This window comes from Phascolarctos cinereus, unplaced genomic scaffold (genome assembly GCF_003287225.1).
Source record: "Phascolarctos cinereus isolate Bilbo 61053 unplaced genomic scaffold, phaCin_HiC Scaffold_5;HRSCAF=322, whole genome shotgun sequence".
NCBI lineage: Eukaryota > Metazoa > Chordata > Mammalia > Diprotodontia > Phascolarctidae > Phascolarctos > Phascolarctos cinereus.
The window spans coordinates 104931889-104950914 of record NW_027555958.1 but is presented as its reverse complement, the minus strand read 5'-3'; the positions used below and the strand labels follow the sequence as shown (position 1 = coordinate 104950914).

General features: G+C 39.4%; 1 protein-coding gene across 3 annotated transcripts in view; it reads left to right on the top strand.

The window, feature by feature from the left end:
* The window catches only part of SASH1 (SAM and SH3 domain containing 1), a 240834-nt gene that overhangs the window by 185384 nt on the left and 36424 nt on the right, over nucleotides 1-19026 (top strand). The window contains exons 1-4 of one of the 3 annotated variants that reach the window (XM_020986578.2): nucleotides 3142-3357; nucleotides 3992-4124; nucleotides 10741-11087; nucleotides 17255-17329. In XM_020986578.2, the coding sequence (XP_020842237.1) occupies nucleotides 4103-4124; nucleotides 10741-11087; nucleotides 17255-17329 (444 nt within the window). In that variant the 5' untranslated portion in view covers nucleotides 3142-3357; nucleotides 3992-4102. Of the gene's footprint in view, nucleotides 1-3141; nucleotides 3358-3426; nucleotides 3823-3991; nucleotides 4125-10740; nucleotides 11088-17254; nucleotides 17330-19026 lie in introns of those variants that run through there. The other 2 variants (XM_020986577.2, XM_020986580.2) reach the window with 2 other exon arrangements.

Sequence of the window (19026 nt, the reverse complement as noted above, 5' to 3'; positions counted from 1 at the left end):
ATTTCCCAAATTAGGAGACAATGGGAAGTAAACACTATTTTTGAGAATAGATGTTAAGTCTTCCTGGCAAATGCCCATTTTGAAGCAATTAGGGTAGCATGGTGGCACAGTGGATAGAGCTCCCAGGAGGACTGTCTTCCTGAGTTCAACTCTGACCTCAGATACTTACTATCTGTGTGACCCACAGGAAATGATTTAACCCTGTTTGCCTTAGTTTCCTCATCTGTAAAATGGGTTGGTAAAAAAATGGCAAATCACTCTAGGATCTGCCAAGAAAACCCCAAATGAGGTCACAAAGAATTGGACATGACTGAAAAATGACTGAACAGCATGGATTTTGGATATATACTTATCTCTTCAATGGAAAAAGTCACCTGTAGTCTTAACTTGCACAGAGACCTGGTCTTAGCTATCTTTGTATGCACTTCAGTGCTAGGTGGAGGGCTTTTGAACGCAGTAGGTATTTAATAAATGCTTATAGGATTGGCTTAATATTGAAACTGCTGGGGAGATCACTTTCTTTTCTTCCTTTGTTTTTCTTTTTTTCTCTTCTTTTCTTCCTGTCTTTCTGCAAAGGCAACTTCTAAAATTGTTGTTTGTTTTTTTTAAATCAAGCATTCATTCTCTGAGACTAATTTTTTTTTTCACTGAGGAGGAAGTGAGAAGTCATCACCTTCCCAGTAAAGAGCATCCCTCAGATTTATTTTGGAGCCAAAGTGACTTGTAAGCTGTCAAGAGAGACCTTTCCAGAAATAAGCCTCTCTCTCTCTCTCTCTCTCTCTCTCTCTCTCTCTCTCTCTCTCTCTCTCTCTCTCTCTCTCTCTCTCTCTCTCTCTCTCTCTCTCTCATCTCTCTCTCTCTCTCTCTCTCTCATCTCTCTCTCTCTCTCTCTCTCTCTCTCTCTCTCTCTCTCTCCTCTCTTCTCTCTCTCTCTCTCTCTCTCTCTCTCTCTCCTCTCTCTCTCTCTCTCTCTCTCTCTCTCTCTCTCTCTCTCTCTCTCTCTCTCCCCATTCCCCCCCCCCCAAATAACTTTGCTTTCATTTAGCATTTTTAATCTCTTGGCTAGCAGGATAGCTGCTCCACAATGAGCATTTCCAGCTGGGTCTATCTTGTCTAGTTTCCTACAGAAAGTTCTTGACTACCTTCAGTTAAGAGTTGCTGTGCCATACACCTCCAGAAACCTTCTTTCTCTAAGAAAGTAAAAATAGCATTGGTTCAAAGTCCTAAAGAGCTCAAGTTTCTCAAAAATAGATGGAGCATGTGGAAGCAATTAACAAGTACCTGGAATATATTATTTTCCAACAAAAAGAAGCTGGGCGTAGGAAACTAGGCCCTCAGAACAGCCATTGCCATTCAATCTGTTGTCATGGTTTAACTACATTTGATTTCTCCTCTGGAGGCTTTGCAGAGATGGCATGCCATTCTAGCAGATGCTTTGCGTCAAGAACCAAAGATTGTTTCTATAACTTTCTACATCCTATTGCTTTTTGCCTTTGTTGCTTCACCTTCCCAAAACCTAGATCACAGGTAGTCTCACATCAGTAAGCACCTTGAATTATCAGTAACTATCTTGGCTTGAAACAAACTATAACTATTGCCAATTCATTTAAAATAGATGTGACAAACTTACTTCGCTTGTTTATCCCACCTCTCTCTCTCTCTCATCTCTCTGTCTCTCTCTCTCTGTCTCTCTCTCTCTCTCTCTCTCTCTCTCTCTCTCTCTCTCTCTCCCTCTCTCTCCCTCTCTCTCCCTCTCTCTCCCTCTCTCTCCCTCTCTCTCTCTCTCTCTCTCTCTCTCTCTCTCTCTCTCTCTCTCTCTCTCTCTCTCTCTCTCTCTCTCTCATCTCTCTCTCCTCTCTTTCTCTCTCTCTCTCCCCCTCCAGTTTGGGGTTTCTAATTCTTAACCTTTCTGCATTAGAAGAGCTTAACTTTTGCTCTGATTGAGAAAACAGAGTGCCTGGATAGTTCAGATGTTGTTGTTTAGTCATTTTTTAAGTCGTGTCCAACTCTTTGTGATCCCATTTTAGGTTTTGTTGGCAGAGATAATCAAGTGGTTTGCCATTTCCTCCTGTGGCTCATTTTACAGGTGAGGAAACTGAGGCAAACAAGGTTAAGTGACTTGCCCAGGGTCACACAGCTAGGAATTATCTGAGGCCAGATTTGAAATCAGGAAGATGATAAATCTTCCTGATTCCAGGTCTGGCACTCTGTCTACTAGGCCACCTACTTGCCCCAATTGCCTCAAAATAGGCATTTGCCGGGAGGACTCATCATATAAGATACAGGCAACTGGACATTTTTAAGGGGTTGATTAATCAGATTATAGGCTTATAATCTATCCTCCACCAGTTAACTGCTTTTGGCCATTTCACTCCCTATTAGCAAATTCAGCCAGCATGAATAAAGGAAATAAAATATGACATCAAACTAGTTTCTGCTTGTTGGAAATTTTAAAGAAGCTGAATGTATTGGCTCTAATAAGGGTATTATAATTCATTCTCAGTCATGAGATTGGTAGTAATCCAAAATTCACTCATTTCACTGATACAGAAATTGAGACCAAAATAACCACCAAACACCTAGATCCATTCCCAGACCAGTCTTTTGTTCATAGTTGAAACGCTCTCAATAAATATGATGATTGATTAATTGTCAAAAAGGGATTTATTTCTGGTCATGCAGGATGTCAATGACAGTGAAATATACTACCCTTCCTTTACAGAGGTTTCATTCTTCTTCTTTCAGACCATTCTTTGCCAATTGCTGCTTGTCTTTTGTTGTTGTTAGCCTTGTGAGTAGTAATTGATAAAATCGTTGTGCAGTTTTGCACATGCCTGTTTAGATTGTACTTCTAAAAGTCTTTTTGTTGCACTTAGATGGAAAAATAAGAGTTGAAAGAGTTACTTGCAAGGAAGTGGAATCAAGATGCCAGCTTGGGGAGGATGTGCAGGATTAGGTGGGCTGGAGCCCAGGCAAAGCCATGGAGGTATCCTGTGCTTTCGTGCTTTGGTCCAGCTGTGCTTTGCCTTTGCTCCCTTGGAATGCACTCATGCACCGGGGCCAGTGCTTTGCTGTCATTTTAAGGGAAACTCCTTTCTTTCTTCCTAAGCTTTCTGAGGAGACAGAACAGAGGAAATAACATATTGAATGTGGGAGCTGGCTCAAAAATGAAGCCCTCAGCCCGTTCACAAGGAAAGGATTGTTTTAGCTTGTGTCACTGCTGCTGGAGAGTGAATTTTTTTTGTCTCTGTAATGTTTGATACTTGAGGGAAAACAGCTGGGACTGAGCATACTTGATCCGATGCGAAACGAAATGGGATGCTGGGGAATATGGACTGTACTGTATAGCTGGAAAAGGTCAGAATTTTCCCTTGGTCATTGTCGGAGGAATGCTGGGTCTGTCCTCATGCTAGCCTTCAGAAAGGGGCTGGAGAGGGACGACGGCTGGCTGCAATGTGGCAGGGTGTTGTTACTCACAGATGGGATACAAGGGCTTTTGCATCTCTTCCTCCTTCCTGCCCGGCTGGTTTTGATTTTCTGGGAGGACTGGAAAAAGTCAACAGATTTTCGGTTGGGGAGAAGTAGTTGGTGACCACGTTCAGCAGCTAGTTCTGACAGGCTAGACAGATGAGTGCCTGACCCAAACCACAGCAGCATAACTGGAATTACAAGAAGAGCCCTGGAGAGGAGAGTCCTGCCTGAGTTACACTAAAAGCGGACATGAAAGTAGTTGAGATCAAATACATGAAACTCAATCCGAGGTCAAGAATGTGTATTTGGGGGCATAGGACCTGATTTTGCACTGAACTAGTTGTTAAGATGGTAGGTGCAGCTTTGTGAAGCCAGTCAATATTCTGTTGTTTTTTAAAGGAACTTTTTACTTGGTGCCACAGATTCCATCACCAAATTGCCTAAATTCAGAGGTGGGGATAAACTGTAATTAAGCCATGAAACAATTATTTGATTAACTTTTCCTTTGTTTCTTTGCCAGTCAAGAGAACAATCGGATGATGAAACAGAGGAGTCGGTGAAGTTTAAGAGGTTGCACAAGCTGGTAAATTCTACTCGAAGAGTCAGAAAGAAACTCATTAGGGTGGAAGAAATGAAAAAACCCAGCACTGAAGGTAAAGAGCAAACTACACCCTAGTTCTTCCAAAGTAAATCAGATTTTCAATTTAAAGGGCTGCTTTCAAGTAGGAATCCTACTTTGAGCTATGGGTAAGGGCTAGTGGAAAGAAGTGTGACTACAAGTTACTAAGGCAGTGTTCTATAAATAGTCCAATAAGGCATCCTATATGATCAAGTAATTTTTAGAGTACCTATATAGTTTGATAGTGACAAAAGGGGGGATGGTCAGTATACACTGATGCCTTTATAGTCCCCATTTTTAAGAGCTGTCGTCAAGGTTGGCAGCGCTGTCGCTTATTTTTCCATCTGCTTTATACTTTCTTACTATTGCTCTTATATAACGTACTGTGTCAAAACTGGGTAAGGTATACCATAAAGAAAAAAGAATGAGCCATGACTCCTGGGCAGTGAACTCAGATCTTAGTTTGCCAGACATATCTTGAGCAATAATTTTAGTTGGCAACATAATTGGAGTATCTTTAGTGTCCCTTCAGATTTCCCCTGTGTGATTTGCAGGTTTTACTTCTTTTTCTTTTTTCTCTTTTTTTTTCTTTCTTTTTTTCTTTTTTTTTGGGGGGCAAGCCTAGTAAACAAGTTCAGGCTTAAGTTAAGTGGGTCTTTTAAGGATATCGAATTCTTCTGGGTCCTTAAAGGGATCCTGTTGTCCCACTGGGTTATTAGGTTAAAAAATGAGTAGCTAGGGAGATGTCAGCTTCTGCCATTGTAACAAGTACAGTTTGAAGTTTGATTATGGAAGCTTCAGCACTGACCTTATGACCCTTTGTGTTGATGGTGTGCATTTGTAGGTCTTGTGACCTTGTGAGACTCCTTTTTAAAAATGATGTCATATAGCAATAAGGTTTCTTATTTGGAGCGGTTACTGTAAATAAGGAGACTGGTTGCTCAGGTCATTTAGTTCCAGTGCCTCACTTGTTAAAATGTAATGTGGTACTTAAGTTTTTGGTTGGTGAGGATGCAAAGTTGGGGCCAATAATCATTTTCCTTGTCTTTGTGAGACTTTTCATTGCCCAAACTGAAGCTGAAGTAGACGAGAAAAAGGAATTTCCACTTTCTGGATAGGATAAGTGCTTCCTGTTGATTGTTTTGGTTCAAATTCCCCAGAGACATTTTGAAAGGGAAAGAAGGGAGGGGCAGAAAGAGAGGAGGGATGTGGGAGGAAGTGCATGGGGGAGAGACAGAGACTGAGAGAGAGAGATTTGTTTTTATGGACAGATTCAGAAGTATAGAGTTATTTTTAAAAGCTGATTTTTTAAAAGAAATTTTGTTTTTATTGCTGTTGCTTCAGAGGCAGTCCTAAGTGTCAACTTATATCTTCTCACTATATCCCTATCTATCTGCACTGTGGTAGATTTTATTATTCTGATAGCCAGGTGGAACTATTTATATTATGGTACAAGAACATTTCTCAGCCTCAGTCTGCTTTTATGTAACTAACTTTTTTTGGTTGTTTGTTTTGAATATATTGTTGTAAATAAACTAACTGGGGTAAACAGAATGTTTCTTAAAAGCAAAATAGGGAGAAGAGAAAAAAAATTATATATGAAGAGACAGAGTTTAGTTTTAAAGGCAAATGATGAGCATGCTCCTACCCCTGTTCCTCATTGGCTTGAAAATTGCTCTAGATATCTTCAAATGCCATAGCTATTGTTAATGTGAGCCCAGAGTTACCATTTCAATCCATCTTGTGACCAAGGGGCCATGGTGTCATTGGAGTCTGGCTCTTTGTTCCATTACATTGATGAGATGAGACCCCAGGTATGATTTGAAAGAACGTTGTTGCAAGTGGTAGCACTACAGAAGAGTCTCAGCCTAGGCCAAGAGCCATGATGTAGCCCAGGAAGAGAAGGGAATATCATAATCAAAGGAACTGTGAGAATGGCTCTAACACAAAATCTTGATCTATGCTTGTATTGTAGAGGCAAATACAAGGGTTTCCGGAAACTTAAAAAGGGTTCTTTTAATGCATGGATTTACCAAAACAATAAGGAATCCTAATGCCTATATTGATTATAGCAAGATGAACATCTTTTTGCTTTGTTATATGTATAGGGTTCAGAATCAGCTTAAATTTAGAACTATGGATTCATAGACCCACAAATGGTAGGGACTTTAGAAGTTACTAGACTAACCCTCTCATTTTATAGATAAAGGAAACTAAGCCCCTGAGGGGTTACTTCACTTGCTCAGTATCCCCCAGGTAATAAGTAGTTGAACAGAGATGGAAACTTAGATCTTCTGGCTCCAAATCCATCCCTCTACCAGTAGATCGTGATAGACACACCATACTAGAGTCAGGAAGAGCTGGACTCAAGTTTTGCCTGTGTCATTTACTAGCTGTGTGACTCCAGACAAATCACTCCACCTGCCTGAGCTTTAGAGCTATCAGAGACAGATCTCTGAGATTTATCTACTTCATCATGGACAGGTTGTGATGAGGGTTGGCGGAGGAAGTTCTACACCCAAGAAATCATATATCCTTGAAGTGTCGCTGAATGAGTAATCTTGTTCAGTGTGGGGCAAAAGGAAGGGAAGGGTTTGAATTATCTCTGATTTCTAGGATTCTGGAGGTAACAGTTATAGTTGGTCCCCAGAAGTTTCTGGGTCACAGGTGATATTATGAAATTGGCACCTTCCTATTTCTGTTGTTTTTCTTTTTTCCTGCTATCACCCTTGCTTTAAGGTACTGGGTATCCTGATGGTGGCCACAGCATAAAATCATAAAGCACAATAAAAATGCCAGCTGTTGTTGTCACTGTGGCTATTATTAATAAGCCTGCCTCTCCAGCTCAGTGCCCCATGTGTCAAAAGTGACTCTTCTTTCTCTTCACATGAGAACTCCTCTTTTCCTAGTATCTTAACCTTTTCTAGTCTTTTTTATGTTTCTTTTTTTAATCATTGTTAATATATCCACTCATTAAAATCAGATGGAGCTACATTTTGATCTGGTTCTGTCTACGCTCACATGTGTAGTGGGCCAGTTAGTATTATAAGAAGGTAAGCTGATAAATTTGTTTTCATTATGGTGTTAGATTGTAGCTGATTAATAGGTTATGCCTTTTAAAGTATATTTGCATTTTAAAATAACAAGGCTTGGACAGGTAATACCAAAGATGCCTGAGTTTCCTGGTGGTAAAATTTTAGGCAAGAGTCATTTTGGAGCAGAACACCTTTGTGTCAAGAAAGCCGTTTTGGCTGTATTTGGTTATGGTTGCCAGATTTCAATTGTATTGACTTACCAGATTATGAATTTCTAGAAGTAGAAGTCATGTATGATATACATGTATGCCTGCCACCTGATTGATTTCAGAGTCAAACACAAGACAGTATAGGATGAAGCAATCCTATAGTTAGATAGGAGACATCTATCCCAGACCTGGCTGCTCCATGCCCCTTGGACCATTTTAGACCAAGTTAAATCCCTACCCATTCACCTTTCTATAAATGGCACTTGTTTTATCCTATTTCTATGCCTAAGGTTTTAGCTGTATTTCTTCACAGCTGGCCAAAATCCTTGGTTCCCTGGGCTGGTGGCTTCATCTCCCTAAAAAGAATTTTGGCAGTATCCATGGGTACCAAAATCTTATTCATTCCTTCAGTATTCATTTACTGAAGGATTGATGAATGAACGTTGATTAAGGTATGTCAGGTACTCGGGTATAGAAACACAAAAGGGAAACCATTCCTGTCCTCAAAGAGTTTGCATTCTAGTCAAGTCAACAAACACTTACCGTTTGCCAGATGTTGTGCTAAGTTCTGAGGATACAAAAACAAACAAAAAGACAGTCCCTGCCCTCAAAGAACTTACATTGTAACGGGGGAAGACCACTTATAAGAAGGAGCTGAAAATCGAGGGAGGGATTAGGGGGAAGTGGGAGAAGGAATGGGGTGAAGTCCAGAGAACCAGGAGCAGAGTAAGGAGAGGAGGAAAGGATGACTGGCCTCAAAATAGAGCTTCTGGGAGGAACTCACCAATGGAAGGAGGGAGCTGTCTGTAGGAGTGGAGGGAACTTCTAGGGTAGGAAGGCAGCTAGTGAATGAGGGAGCATCGGGAGTGGAGTTGAGGGATACCACACATATAGGAGATTAGGTCCAGAGAAATTTTAGCTGATGGAGTCACAGGGATTGAGTAGAGCCTTATAGTGTATTCAGTTATCATACCATTTCCAATAACAATGGTAAGATTGGTTTGATTACTGCTCCTAGAGCCAAGACCAAGAGATAGAAATTGTTGGGGGCTGCTGGGGGAGGAGGGAGGAACAGATAAAAGGATATTTGCATGTCTATGCAGATGGCAAAATGCTTGTACTTGGTATGCTGTTTTTTGGTTTGTTTGTTATTTTTTTTTCTCCTGAATGACTGTATGGGAGGTAAAGCATAGTCTAGGACCAGCAAAATATAATGAGTTTTCAAAACTCTTTTACACTCACCATTCAGGATAGGTCATCTTTGAGAGCTGAGTGCCAAAACTGAGTGCATTAACTTCTTGTGGTCTGGAGGGTAGTACCCACTACATATCAGGAATTATACTAAATGCTTGTATTCAAAAGCAAAAGTGAAGTAGTCCCTTCCTTATTTTGGAAATGGCAGGGGAATAAACTATACAATTATAATATATATGAATATACACAAACGCATTTATATCACATATTCAGGGAGCAGCAGGTTGGCCAGTTTGACTTAAACTAGAATGCATGAAAAATAATATGTAAATATACCTGTCATAACATAACGTTGGAGTCCTGAGGTTCTGTGACACTTTGTTTCAGCAACCAGGTAACCAGGAGAGCAAACATAAAGTGTCTGTTATCTTTCCTGGTTTGGAAAATTTGGAAGCCTAATTTTAAACTCCATAGTTTGGTGTTCTCATCGTGCCAGGAAGCTGCACTGGGATCCATCTCTTTGGAATCGTTTGGATCATAGCCCTGGGAAGAGGGTTCCCATTATACCAAGAAGCTACAAAATTGAGGCTTGTACTCCCTTGGTTAAGGGGACCCTGAGATTTGCAGAAAACCGGAGTTGCCAAAAATCGATCCCATCAGCCCAAACAATTATTCTAGTAAATGGAACTGGGCTCTAGGTCAGAAAGAACTTGTGACTTCATATGTGCACACTTGTTAATCTCTTTTTTCTTTAACTCATTATAAGACAGCTCTTTTGTTGCATTCTGTGGTGACACTTCCTCTTCTATTATATTCTTATGCTAAAATTTTAGCATATAAAATTATAAAAAGGCTTTTTAACAATTAAAGGCTTTGTTATGATTTTGGTCACTCATCTCCAATGAAAGCTTCTCCCTTTTAGCTCCCACGTCTAGTTTCTCACCAATGCCGTTGTCCCAGCTGTTATATTTAGTGCCATCCCTCTGTTCCAAGAAGCTTCTTACTTTTTTCCTCTTTAAAAATTCAGCTGGTGGAAAGCTGTGGTGTTAGAAAATTTCCTTCTCGTAATTAGAGGGACACAGCCAGGCTCGGTACACCCACAATTTGACCTACTTCTTTTCTTACATCTGTTCACATAAGATACACAGGAAAGGACTCAAGTGATCCCACACCCCCATCTCTCCCTGCCAGCAAGTCCAGACCTTTCCACTGGGTTCTGTGGGGCTTAACTAGATACCTGGTGCTGGCAGAACACTTAGGGCAGTGACACACTTTAGAATCCTGGAAATCAAATAGAATGCTGGATGTGTCTGCTTGCACGTCAGTGCCCTGAATGCTCTCCTAACTTAATGACTTCACTGGTATTGGTGGAAACCTTGGGCCAAGATCATCGGTATACTGGGTACTATGTGTTTGGCTTGTCAACTACAGACTGTTCATTAATTGCATTTGCAAAATATAACCCTTTAACTCACCAAAATATGCCCACCAAATATAACCACCAAAACTGCCCCTACCCAGGGATTTAGCTGCTCAGATTTCAAGCACACTAATAAAAATTCAGCCACCTGGCATTAATCAACCACCCTACAGTAGCCAATTGGAACGAATGTAGAATGGAGCAAAGGAAGAAGACTGATTCTAAGTACAGGCTTCTGAAGATCAAGCTTTAAAACAGTGAAGGAGGAAAATTATCTTTAAATGCTAAGCAATAAGTTGATAACAGCTAGCCTTGTCATTTATGACAATTTGTAATTGAGCTATTACTTATTTTTAGTTCTATAGAGAGGACCAGATTTAAAATATTTAGGCAGGGTATGACCACACAAAGCTTTGCGTACATCCATGTGTTCGATTGCTTAGTAAAGTAATGTTCTTTATTTTCAATGTATGTTGCAGTGTAGAGTGAAAGAGGAGCAAGGGATCAGAGTGCAAGAGAGGGATTTTGGAACATGAGCTTAGCTAGCACAATACAGTTTGCAGAAGAGTCAGTGGTCAATCAGTCAAAAAACACTCATTAAGTACTTACTGCGTACCAGGACCTATGCTAAGGGCTGGGGATAGAAAGAAAGGCAACAATAGTCTCTGCCCTCAAGAAGCTTACATTCTAATGGGAGATAACAATGTGAAAACAACCAAAGTGGTAATGAATCCAGAAGGTGTATTTGTAAGAAGTATATAGATCATGCATACTGTTTTGTTCCCCCTCCAGGTGTGGAGGATCACCCGATTGCCAGCTCCCCAATCCTGGATGAAAGGTCAGCTCTCTACTCTGGAGTTCACAAGAAGCCATTCTACTTCGATGGCTCCAATGAGAAATCACCAGAAGATGACTCGGACTCCTTCACCACCTGTCCTTCATCCAGCAGTCTGGACACTTGGGGTGCAGGCCGAAAGCTGGTTAAAACCTTTAGCAAAGGAGACGGCCGTGGCCTGATAAAGCCTGCTAAAAAGATGGGGACATTTTTCTCCTATCCAGAGGAGGAGAAGACCCAGAAGGTCTGCCGTTCCCTCACCGATGGGGAGATGAAGAAAGGTCTCGGCTCCTTAAGTCATGGGGTAAGTACCGAAAGTGTTTGCTTTTATGACAGCAATCGACATAAACATCACCTTCTGGTGTCCCTAGAGGAGGTCCAGAGTGTCAGGAAGCAAATCCGGTTGAAGAAAATGGATACTAATTATTCCTGTTCCCGAGCTTTTCTCTGCCAGCGCCCCTCTAGAAAGGGCCTAAGTGCTACCACTTGCGACCTGCAACTGCTCCGGCAGAAACCCAAAGGGGGAGGCGGCTGCGGCTTCCCCAGTAGAAGGCTGCGGGGGCGTACCTCGGTCAGCGAGTTCAATATCACCTATGTGGTGGAGCGGAGCCTGTATAGCCACCTCAACCTGACCCAGCTGGTGCGGCCTGTCACGGACAGGACCCTAAGCAAAGCCGACAAGCAGGACCTGAGGCGGTGCTTGCTCGAGGAGGAGGAGGAAGCCCACAGGAAGTGGGCTGCCACGGTGGACCGCTGTACTAAACGGGTTCTCTTGAGAATCCACCAGAAGTCTGTGAGTCAAAGGAGCTGGTCGTTAAGTTGGCCTTGTAATGCCTGTGAGGTTGCAGTGAAGTACCATTTTCTGTTCCTTTCTCTCTTTCACCCCTTCATGTCTGGGTCCACTCTGTCATCCCCTCAGAACAGCCACCCTCCCTTTCATTTAGTAATAGTTTCCTCCTTTTAGTTTTTATGTTGTCTCCTTGACAGCTGAGGTTGTCAGGTTTTTAAATTAAAGCTAAACATAGACATAGAGATCCAGGCAGGGAATTCCAGTCACCATGGGAGTCATTTGCACTTCTGATTCTTTCTAGGTAGCTGTTTTTGCTTTGAAACTTGATGTCAATAGATCTTATTATAGAACTGTTCCCCCTCCCCCCCAAAAAAAGTATGTCACAAAAAATTTTAATTTAAATTTAATTTAATTTTAAAATTTTTTTAAAAATTTATTTTATAAAAAGATGCTTGAGTCACTAGTGAATCAGAGAAAATGAACACTGGGAAAATTTTCGCTTAAAAAGAATGTTGTAAAGTATGGACATTTTAGGAAGAAGGGAAAAAAAATCTTAAATATAAAAGTGAAAGAAACCTATTGGGCCCCATTTAGTCTACCTAGATCTATTAAAGGTTCTCATAAAATAAAAATAAATTTAATTAGAAATCTCTGTCCTTATATGGGCTTTGAAATCTTGTGAGGATGAGAAAAACATTAATTTGAAGGTACTAGTTTATGTAGCACTGGATTTTGTGTTCTCCAGCATCTCTGTAGAGGCCATTTAGGCCAAACTCTTTAAAATATTGAGGTGTGATTTGTGCAACGTAGCAAAGGGAAGAGCCCAGAATTTGAACCCAGCTCACCTGCCTCCAAATTCATTGTCCTTTCCACTGTGCCATAGTAGCTTATTTCAGAGAACTACGTGATTGACTTTATATGCGTATGTGACTTCATTCATACAGAGAGCTCCCATTTAGGAAAATCTTTATACCAATAGTCTTAGAGACTTGGTGTCTTGGAGTTTGGGACCACTGAGAAGCCAAGTAACTTGACCATTGTGTGTCAAAATTAACACAGTTTGTGTGACTCAGGGAGTGGTTCTCTATTTACTAAGCCATCCTACCTCTGATTATGTTGAGAGACTTTTACATTTATTTTTAGCATTCCTGTCCTGCCTCTCCTATCACAATTGACTTGTAACTCTGGACTTCACTTTCCTCATACAGTCCTCATCTATAAAATTGGGAACTTAGATCTCTAAAATCCCTAAAAGTTCAAAGATTCTGTGACTCTTTCTACACTGTTCATTTACTCATATACCCAGGTTATATTGACTTCTCTTATGTCACAAGTCACCCTGTGCTTGCTTCCAATCCCAGCTAAAGTCCTTTCCCTTTACTTATGCAGTGCTTTCACTTTATTGATTATTTCTGACTCATTCTATACATAGGTCATTAATATGTTGTCTCCTCCACTAGACTGTGAGATTCTCAAGAGAGCAGAGACTGTCTTTTCCCTTCCTTTGTACCCCATGGCTTACTTAACACAATGACTGGCACATAGTAAGCACTTTTAAAAGAAATATTTATTGAATGAATGAATGAATGACAAAGCACGCTAGGGATACTAATAGAAAATGAAAATGGTCCCTACTCTCAAGGAGCTCATATTCCAGTAGGAGGAGGGAAAAAAAAACAAACAAGCAAACAAACACAAATAACTAAACAAGTCACAGTTAGATTCGTTTTCTTTCTTCTCAGTATACCACCACTCCTTGTAGATTTCCCATCAACCTTTTTTAAAAGGAAAAAATAATCTACATATAATCTGGTTCTTCTCCATTAACCAGTTAATCAACTTATAGTATAAAAGATCATTTAATGATGCAAACTAGCACTCAGAATGGATAGTTTGAAGTCATAGTGGCTCTGTTCTGTTGTATTGTCAGATAAATGATGTTATTTATTCCTCAAGAAATTCTCTTTGATGGTCATTAATATCAATTTATTGATTTAGTGTTCCCTGACACTGAAATGGACATCCTGGAGAGTAGCCTACAGTGGAAAGAGTACTGGCTTTGAAGTCTGAGGACCTAGGTTCAAATCCTTCTTCTGTTGCTTAATACCCCTCTGACCTTGGGCATGTCACTTGGGGCCTCCGTTTCTTCATCTGTGAAATAAGAGGATTGGACTAGATGGCCTCAAAGATTCTTTCCAGTTCTAGATCTGTGATTCATCTATGAGAGCATCTTTTCAATAGCAGAATTTTTCATAAAGTTGGTATTATGAGTTGTTTTGACTTTACATGCCAACAATACCAGTATAAAGCTAAATAATTGCAGCTTATCTACCTTTACACAGGGGGATGTGGGATGGTTCTGGATGATAATTTCATTGACTAATTAGTAATGGAAATAAAGAAGAATGACATTTTGTATTTCTAGCCTCCCCCTTCCCCCACAACTAAGGGACACCTCTGTGTTGCTCAAAGAAATGCAAGTGAGCCCCTCTATTTTTTTTTTCTGAAGAGAAGGCACAAGTTCATATTCTTTGCAGTTTCCTTTAAGGAGTTCATAACATTCATCAATTCATATACTTCTCCTTTCTTGCCCCCAAAGTACTGCAGCTTTCTATGATTTTTCAACCTTGAATTTCTTATCTTTTCCAAATACCAGATTTACTTATTGCAACCTCAGGGCAATGACAATGCCTTTGTTTTCAGTGGAAGTGGTCACCTGTCTTGCCTTTAATTTAATCATTTAAGTTTGGTTTTGATGGTACAAACATGCATGGAATTTGAGAATCTTGTCAAGTCTTTTTGTTTTTGTTTTTTTCCCCTTGGTGGTTTTTTTTTTTGTACATAATAATAAAACATTTCAACTGCATGACCATTCCATGGAAAAGCCCTCCTCACTCATGGGTTTAAACGTTTTCAGAATTATAAAGAAAAGATATTTAAGTATTAGAAATTGCCAACTAGGGTGTTATTTATTCATAAGGTCCAAGTATGATTGTCAGATTTTACATTTTTTTAAAAGATTCACCAGTTTCTAATTTTTTCTATTCAGCAAGGACTGCTCTTAAAAGCTTGGTATTTTACAGAACAAAAGTGAGATTTTGTCAAAGATAATTTTACTTGCATACCTTAGGCTGATATATTTTTGTACAGAAAAAGCTGATTCCAGCTTAACCCATTACTGGGTTAAGAATAGGATTGTATTTTACAGTTGAGAATCACCTTCATCCTCTAACTTGTGGTTTGAATATGAGGCCTAAAATCCTTTTTACTAACTCCCTGTATCTATCCAAATATATATTTTGACAGTACCAGGGTCTCCTTTGGTAGTCATTGAAGGATGGCAAAAGAAAAAAGGAATAGTATAACTCATACACTAACCAGGCCCATAAAAATTTAAATAAGCTTTTAATTTATTACAGTCATCATTTTAACCCAGATTCTTTGGAAATTATTTCATTTGCATTAGAAATGACATACTGGGTCCTGCTGTAGTAGCTTACTCTGGCTTAAAGCAGGATGTTGCAAAGCCATAAACTGATGAGGCATCTGTAAGCCATCCCACATCTAGGAAGCAGTAAGTCAAAGGAAAGACCACCAGAGCTCAAAAAAATGTCATTCCTATCATTAAAAAAGTCTTTTTGACAGCATAAGTAGAAGGAGGAGAATTAATACTAAAGGTTACCCCGTTGGGTCCAGTCATACAATGGTTTGCCTAATTAAGTGACTTGGTGAATATTTTTTCATACATGGTATCCTTTACTCATTTTATAATATAGATGTATCCCAGCCAAGTTAGCTTTAAAGTTAATCCTATTTCCCCAACCACTCATTATGAAACTGGAAAAATTGGGGGTGGGGAGAAATTCTACAATGGCCAATTTTTTTTTTTTTGGCAAGGCAAGGTCTGTGACATTGTATTATTAGCCCCGAAAGTGTTTATAGAAATATGTCAGCCTCAGGCGTGAAAGTAACATTATCTTTGACAAAATCTCATATTTGGTCTGTAACATACCAGTCATTAAATCTCTTTTGTCACTCTGGCACCTCTGTTCTACCACATTCCCCACATCTCACACTTCCCAAGGCCACAAGAATTTGTCACATTCCTTAGAGCCCAGTGACACCAGTCATGACTGAGGATCCTGGAAGTTATTCCCCCAACTTAGGTTATTTTCACTCTTGAATAAAGATAGCCCTCCCTTCCACTATTTGCCAGAGGGTGTGACAGTGTTCTCAACATAGTCAGCCTGAAAGTGTCAGGTTCTCAAAACAAATTAATGCCCAGTTCAATAAATTTTAAAATTCTATAATTTTAATTTACTTTCAATGAGGTATATTGGTAAGGATCTTTATGTATTTCTGGAAACATTTTTTTTCCAAATGCTATCATTGCCCTCTGTTAGGAAATGCTTTGAAAAAGTGTTCAGTATAAATCTATTTTTGGATTTTTTTAAATTCCTAAGCCACCTCTGATTTTGCCCGCACACAAGAATATTGCATTTTTTTTTCATTTTCCTGAACGGTCAGGTGTTTTTTCTTAGAAAAAGTGCATGTAATACAAACCAAGCTTAGAAAATGTAAAATCACTTCTCTGTAACCAGCTTACTGGAGTATCTTTCCCCAAGAGGTGGTTCAAAAGTTTCTTCTTTTGCTCAATTTGAACAGCTGTAATAGGAGAGGTTGGACAAGATGATCTCACAGGTCATCTCCAGCTGTAAAGTTCCATGGTTTTGATTCTGTACTTTAAAGACAACAGTGTTTTGTAATTGATCTTAAAGGGACTGGTCCACAATAATGCTTATCATTCAAAAACTTTTTTTCTTTCTTCTTGGAAGATATGGCTTTTATTTGTTGATGAAGATTGCTTCAACCCATTTGCTTTGGGGAGAGAAGTAATGTTATAGCTCATTAAATTGTAGTTACTACCTTATGACCTTGGGCCATTTAGTCAACCTCTTTGGGCCTTAGCATTTTCATCTGTAAAACACAGGGGGTTTTACAACTTTGGGCTAGGTTTCTCTAAAGTCCCTCCCAGTGCTACATCTATGATCCCATGATCTTCATGTTATTAGGGCTTTTGGTTGGGATGTATAACAATGAGTAAGTTATCCTGTTGTCCAAATTGGACCACTGTAAACATCACCTGTTTTTCCCTCCTGTTTGGTATTTATGTCTAAAAAGATATAAAAATAGTAAGTTGAGGAAGACTAGAGTTCAAGATCTCTTAGAGTAACCCCCCATAGCTCTCCCTAATGTCCCTGCCAGAGTTTCTGGATCCCACTGTAAATATTCATAAATTTTCCGTTACTGCATTTGGCCAATCTGAGGGGGTAGTTCAGGGTTGGATGTTGAAATTTGGTTGCCCAGAGACTGGAACTCTTACTACATGGAATAATTGGAGATTTTCTTCAAACCAGATGATTTTAGCATATTAAGGAGATCTTGAACTTTAGAAACTCTGGGTCTGGGCAAGGTTCAATGTCCCATGAAAAGAGCAAGATGAACTAGGTTTCTTCACCACATGAATCATGAGATTTCACATCATTCCTCATTCCAGCTCCCATCTCCGTAAAGCCATTTGTGATTCAGTGGTGTTCTGCAATTGGGAAATGTATTTACTGGGGGTTTGTTCTGCCGTTCTGCCTGTGTTTAATCAGTATGCTACCCTGTCCTTTCCACAGAGGACCTGCAGTTTCGGAGGATTTGACTTGACGAATCGTTCTCTGCACATTGGGAATAATAATTCTGACCCAATGGTGAGTGCAAGACAGGGGAAAACAAATGATTTGGTTTCAAGTGATGTAGCTGCAGAGAAAGTTTCAGATTTAAAATCTCTAAGAATTTATACTATATGGTTGGTTTGGTTTTTTTTCCTTACAAGAAGCCTAAATCTTCTTTTGAAAGAGGGCTCTATATCAGCAACCTTAATGTTTCCCGCTGCACCATAGAAAATGAATAATGATTCTTTATGGCCTCTGTCCGTCTTTCCTTCTGTTAGCTTAGAGGACAACAGATCTTTGATGCCTTTATTACCACGTTCTTTTGTTGTTGTTGTTAAAGTTAGAAGTACTAGAAGTATTTTGCTTGTTTAGATTTATCCATTTGTGTATACATGGAATTCTTCATGACCAGTTTGAAGTACCTGAAACATGTACACAGTGGGGGAATGGAAGATGCTAAATCACAGGGAAGAAAATAATTACCTACATACCTAGAGCAAAAATGACATTTGGAATGCTCAGTGTCTAGCGGGAAGGCCTTTCACCCTGTCTCTGCCTCATTTCATTATGAGTATTCTCCAAAAGTATTTCTGGAACCTCTAGAGCAATTCCTGTACTTGAGTCTGCCTCTAGCCTTGTAGCTATATATCTAAGGGTCAGCTCTGTTATAGGCCCAAAGCATGTAATCCACAAGAGCTGTTAACTCTAGGTCATCTTGGCATGAAAAGCCCTAAAACAGATCCAGTCTCACTGGGGCCAAACCAAGCTAGACTTTTTAAGGCCATTGTAGACTACAGAGGGACATCCCAGACCCTTGGGTATGTTGACATTTTCTGGGAACATTGGAGAGAACCAAATTATAGGACTAGGATATAGAAATATTCTCCCTGAATTATATTTTCTTTCAGTCTTAATAAGATCATTTTATAGGTGGTTTGCTGTTATTCTTAAGAATTTTTATATGAAAATGCTTATTATTATTATTTCTGAAATTGTTAATTTAAAAAAAAAACGAGCATTTATTTTCTCTTCCTCCCACTCACATCCTCCCATTAAAAAAGAAGAAAACACATGCATAGTCAATATGCTTTCTCTTTTGGCTAGCAGGAATCAACTAAAATGCCCATACAAGAAATTTTGATTTTTTTTGGAAGAATTAAAGTATTACATTAGGAAGGGAGGTAGAGAAGAAGGAAGGGAGAGAGAGAATAAATCCTTTTTATTTCATTTTTGTATCATTGATTCAAATAAAATAGATTGAGAAGTAGCTTCAATATAACCTAGAGTCGAAGGATAAAATTGAGAGTTGATCAGTCAGAAATGTGGTGATAATCTGGTGTTAATGTTGGGATAAATTTATTTGTGCAACTTTTAAAAAATCCTTAATTCTCCACTTGTTAACTCCTGCTTTGATGTTGCCTTTATACCTATACCTATCAACAGTAGCACAACTTTTTTTCTAATTTCTTTTTTATGTCACCTAACAATCATCACTAAACACAAAGATTTCAGCATAAAAAGAACAACAAAAAAAAAAGGATTAGATATGAAACTGTAGCATTGAGCTCCCTCTGCCCTCCAAAATAAATTGTAACTTGTGGGAGCTAAAAGGAATCTTAAAGATCATTTATTCTAGCCCTTTCATTTTCCAGATGAAATAATTGAGGTCTAGACATTGTAAATGAATTGCTCAAGTTTTACAGTCAGTAAGTCCCAGAATCAAGATTTCCACC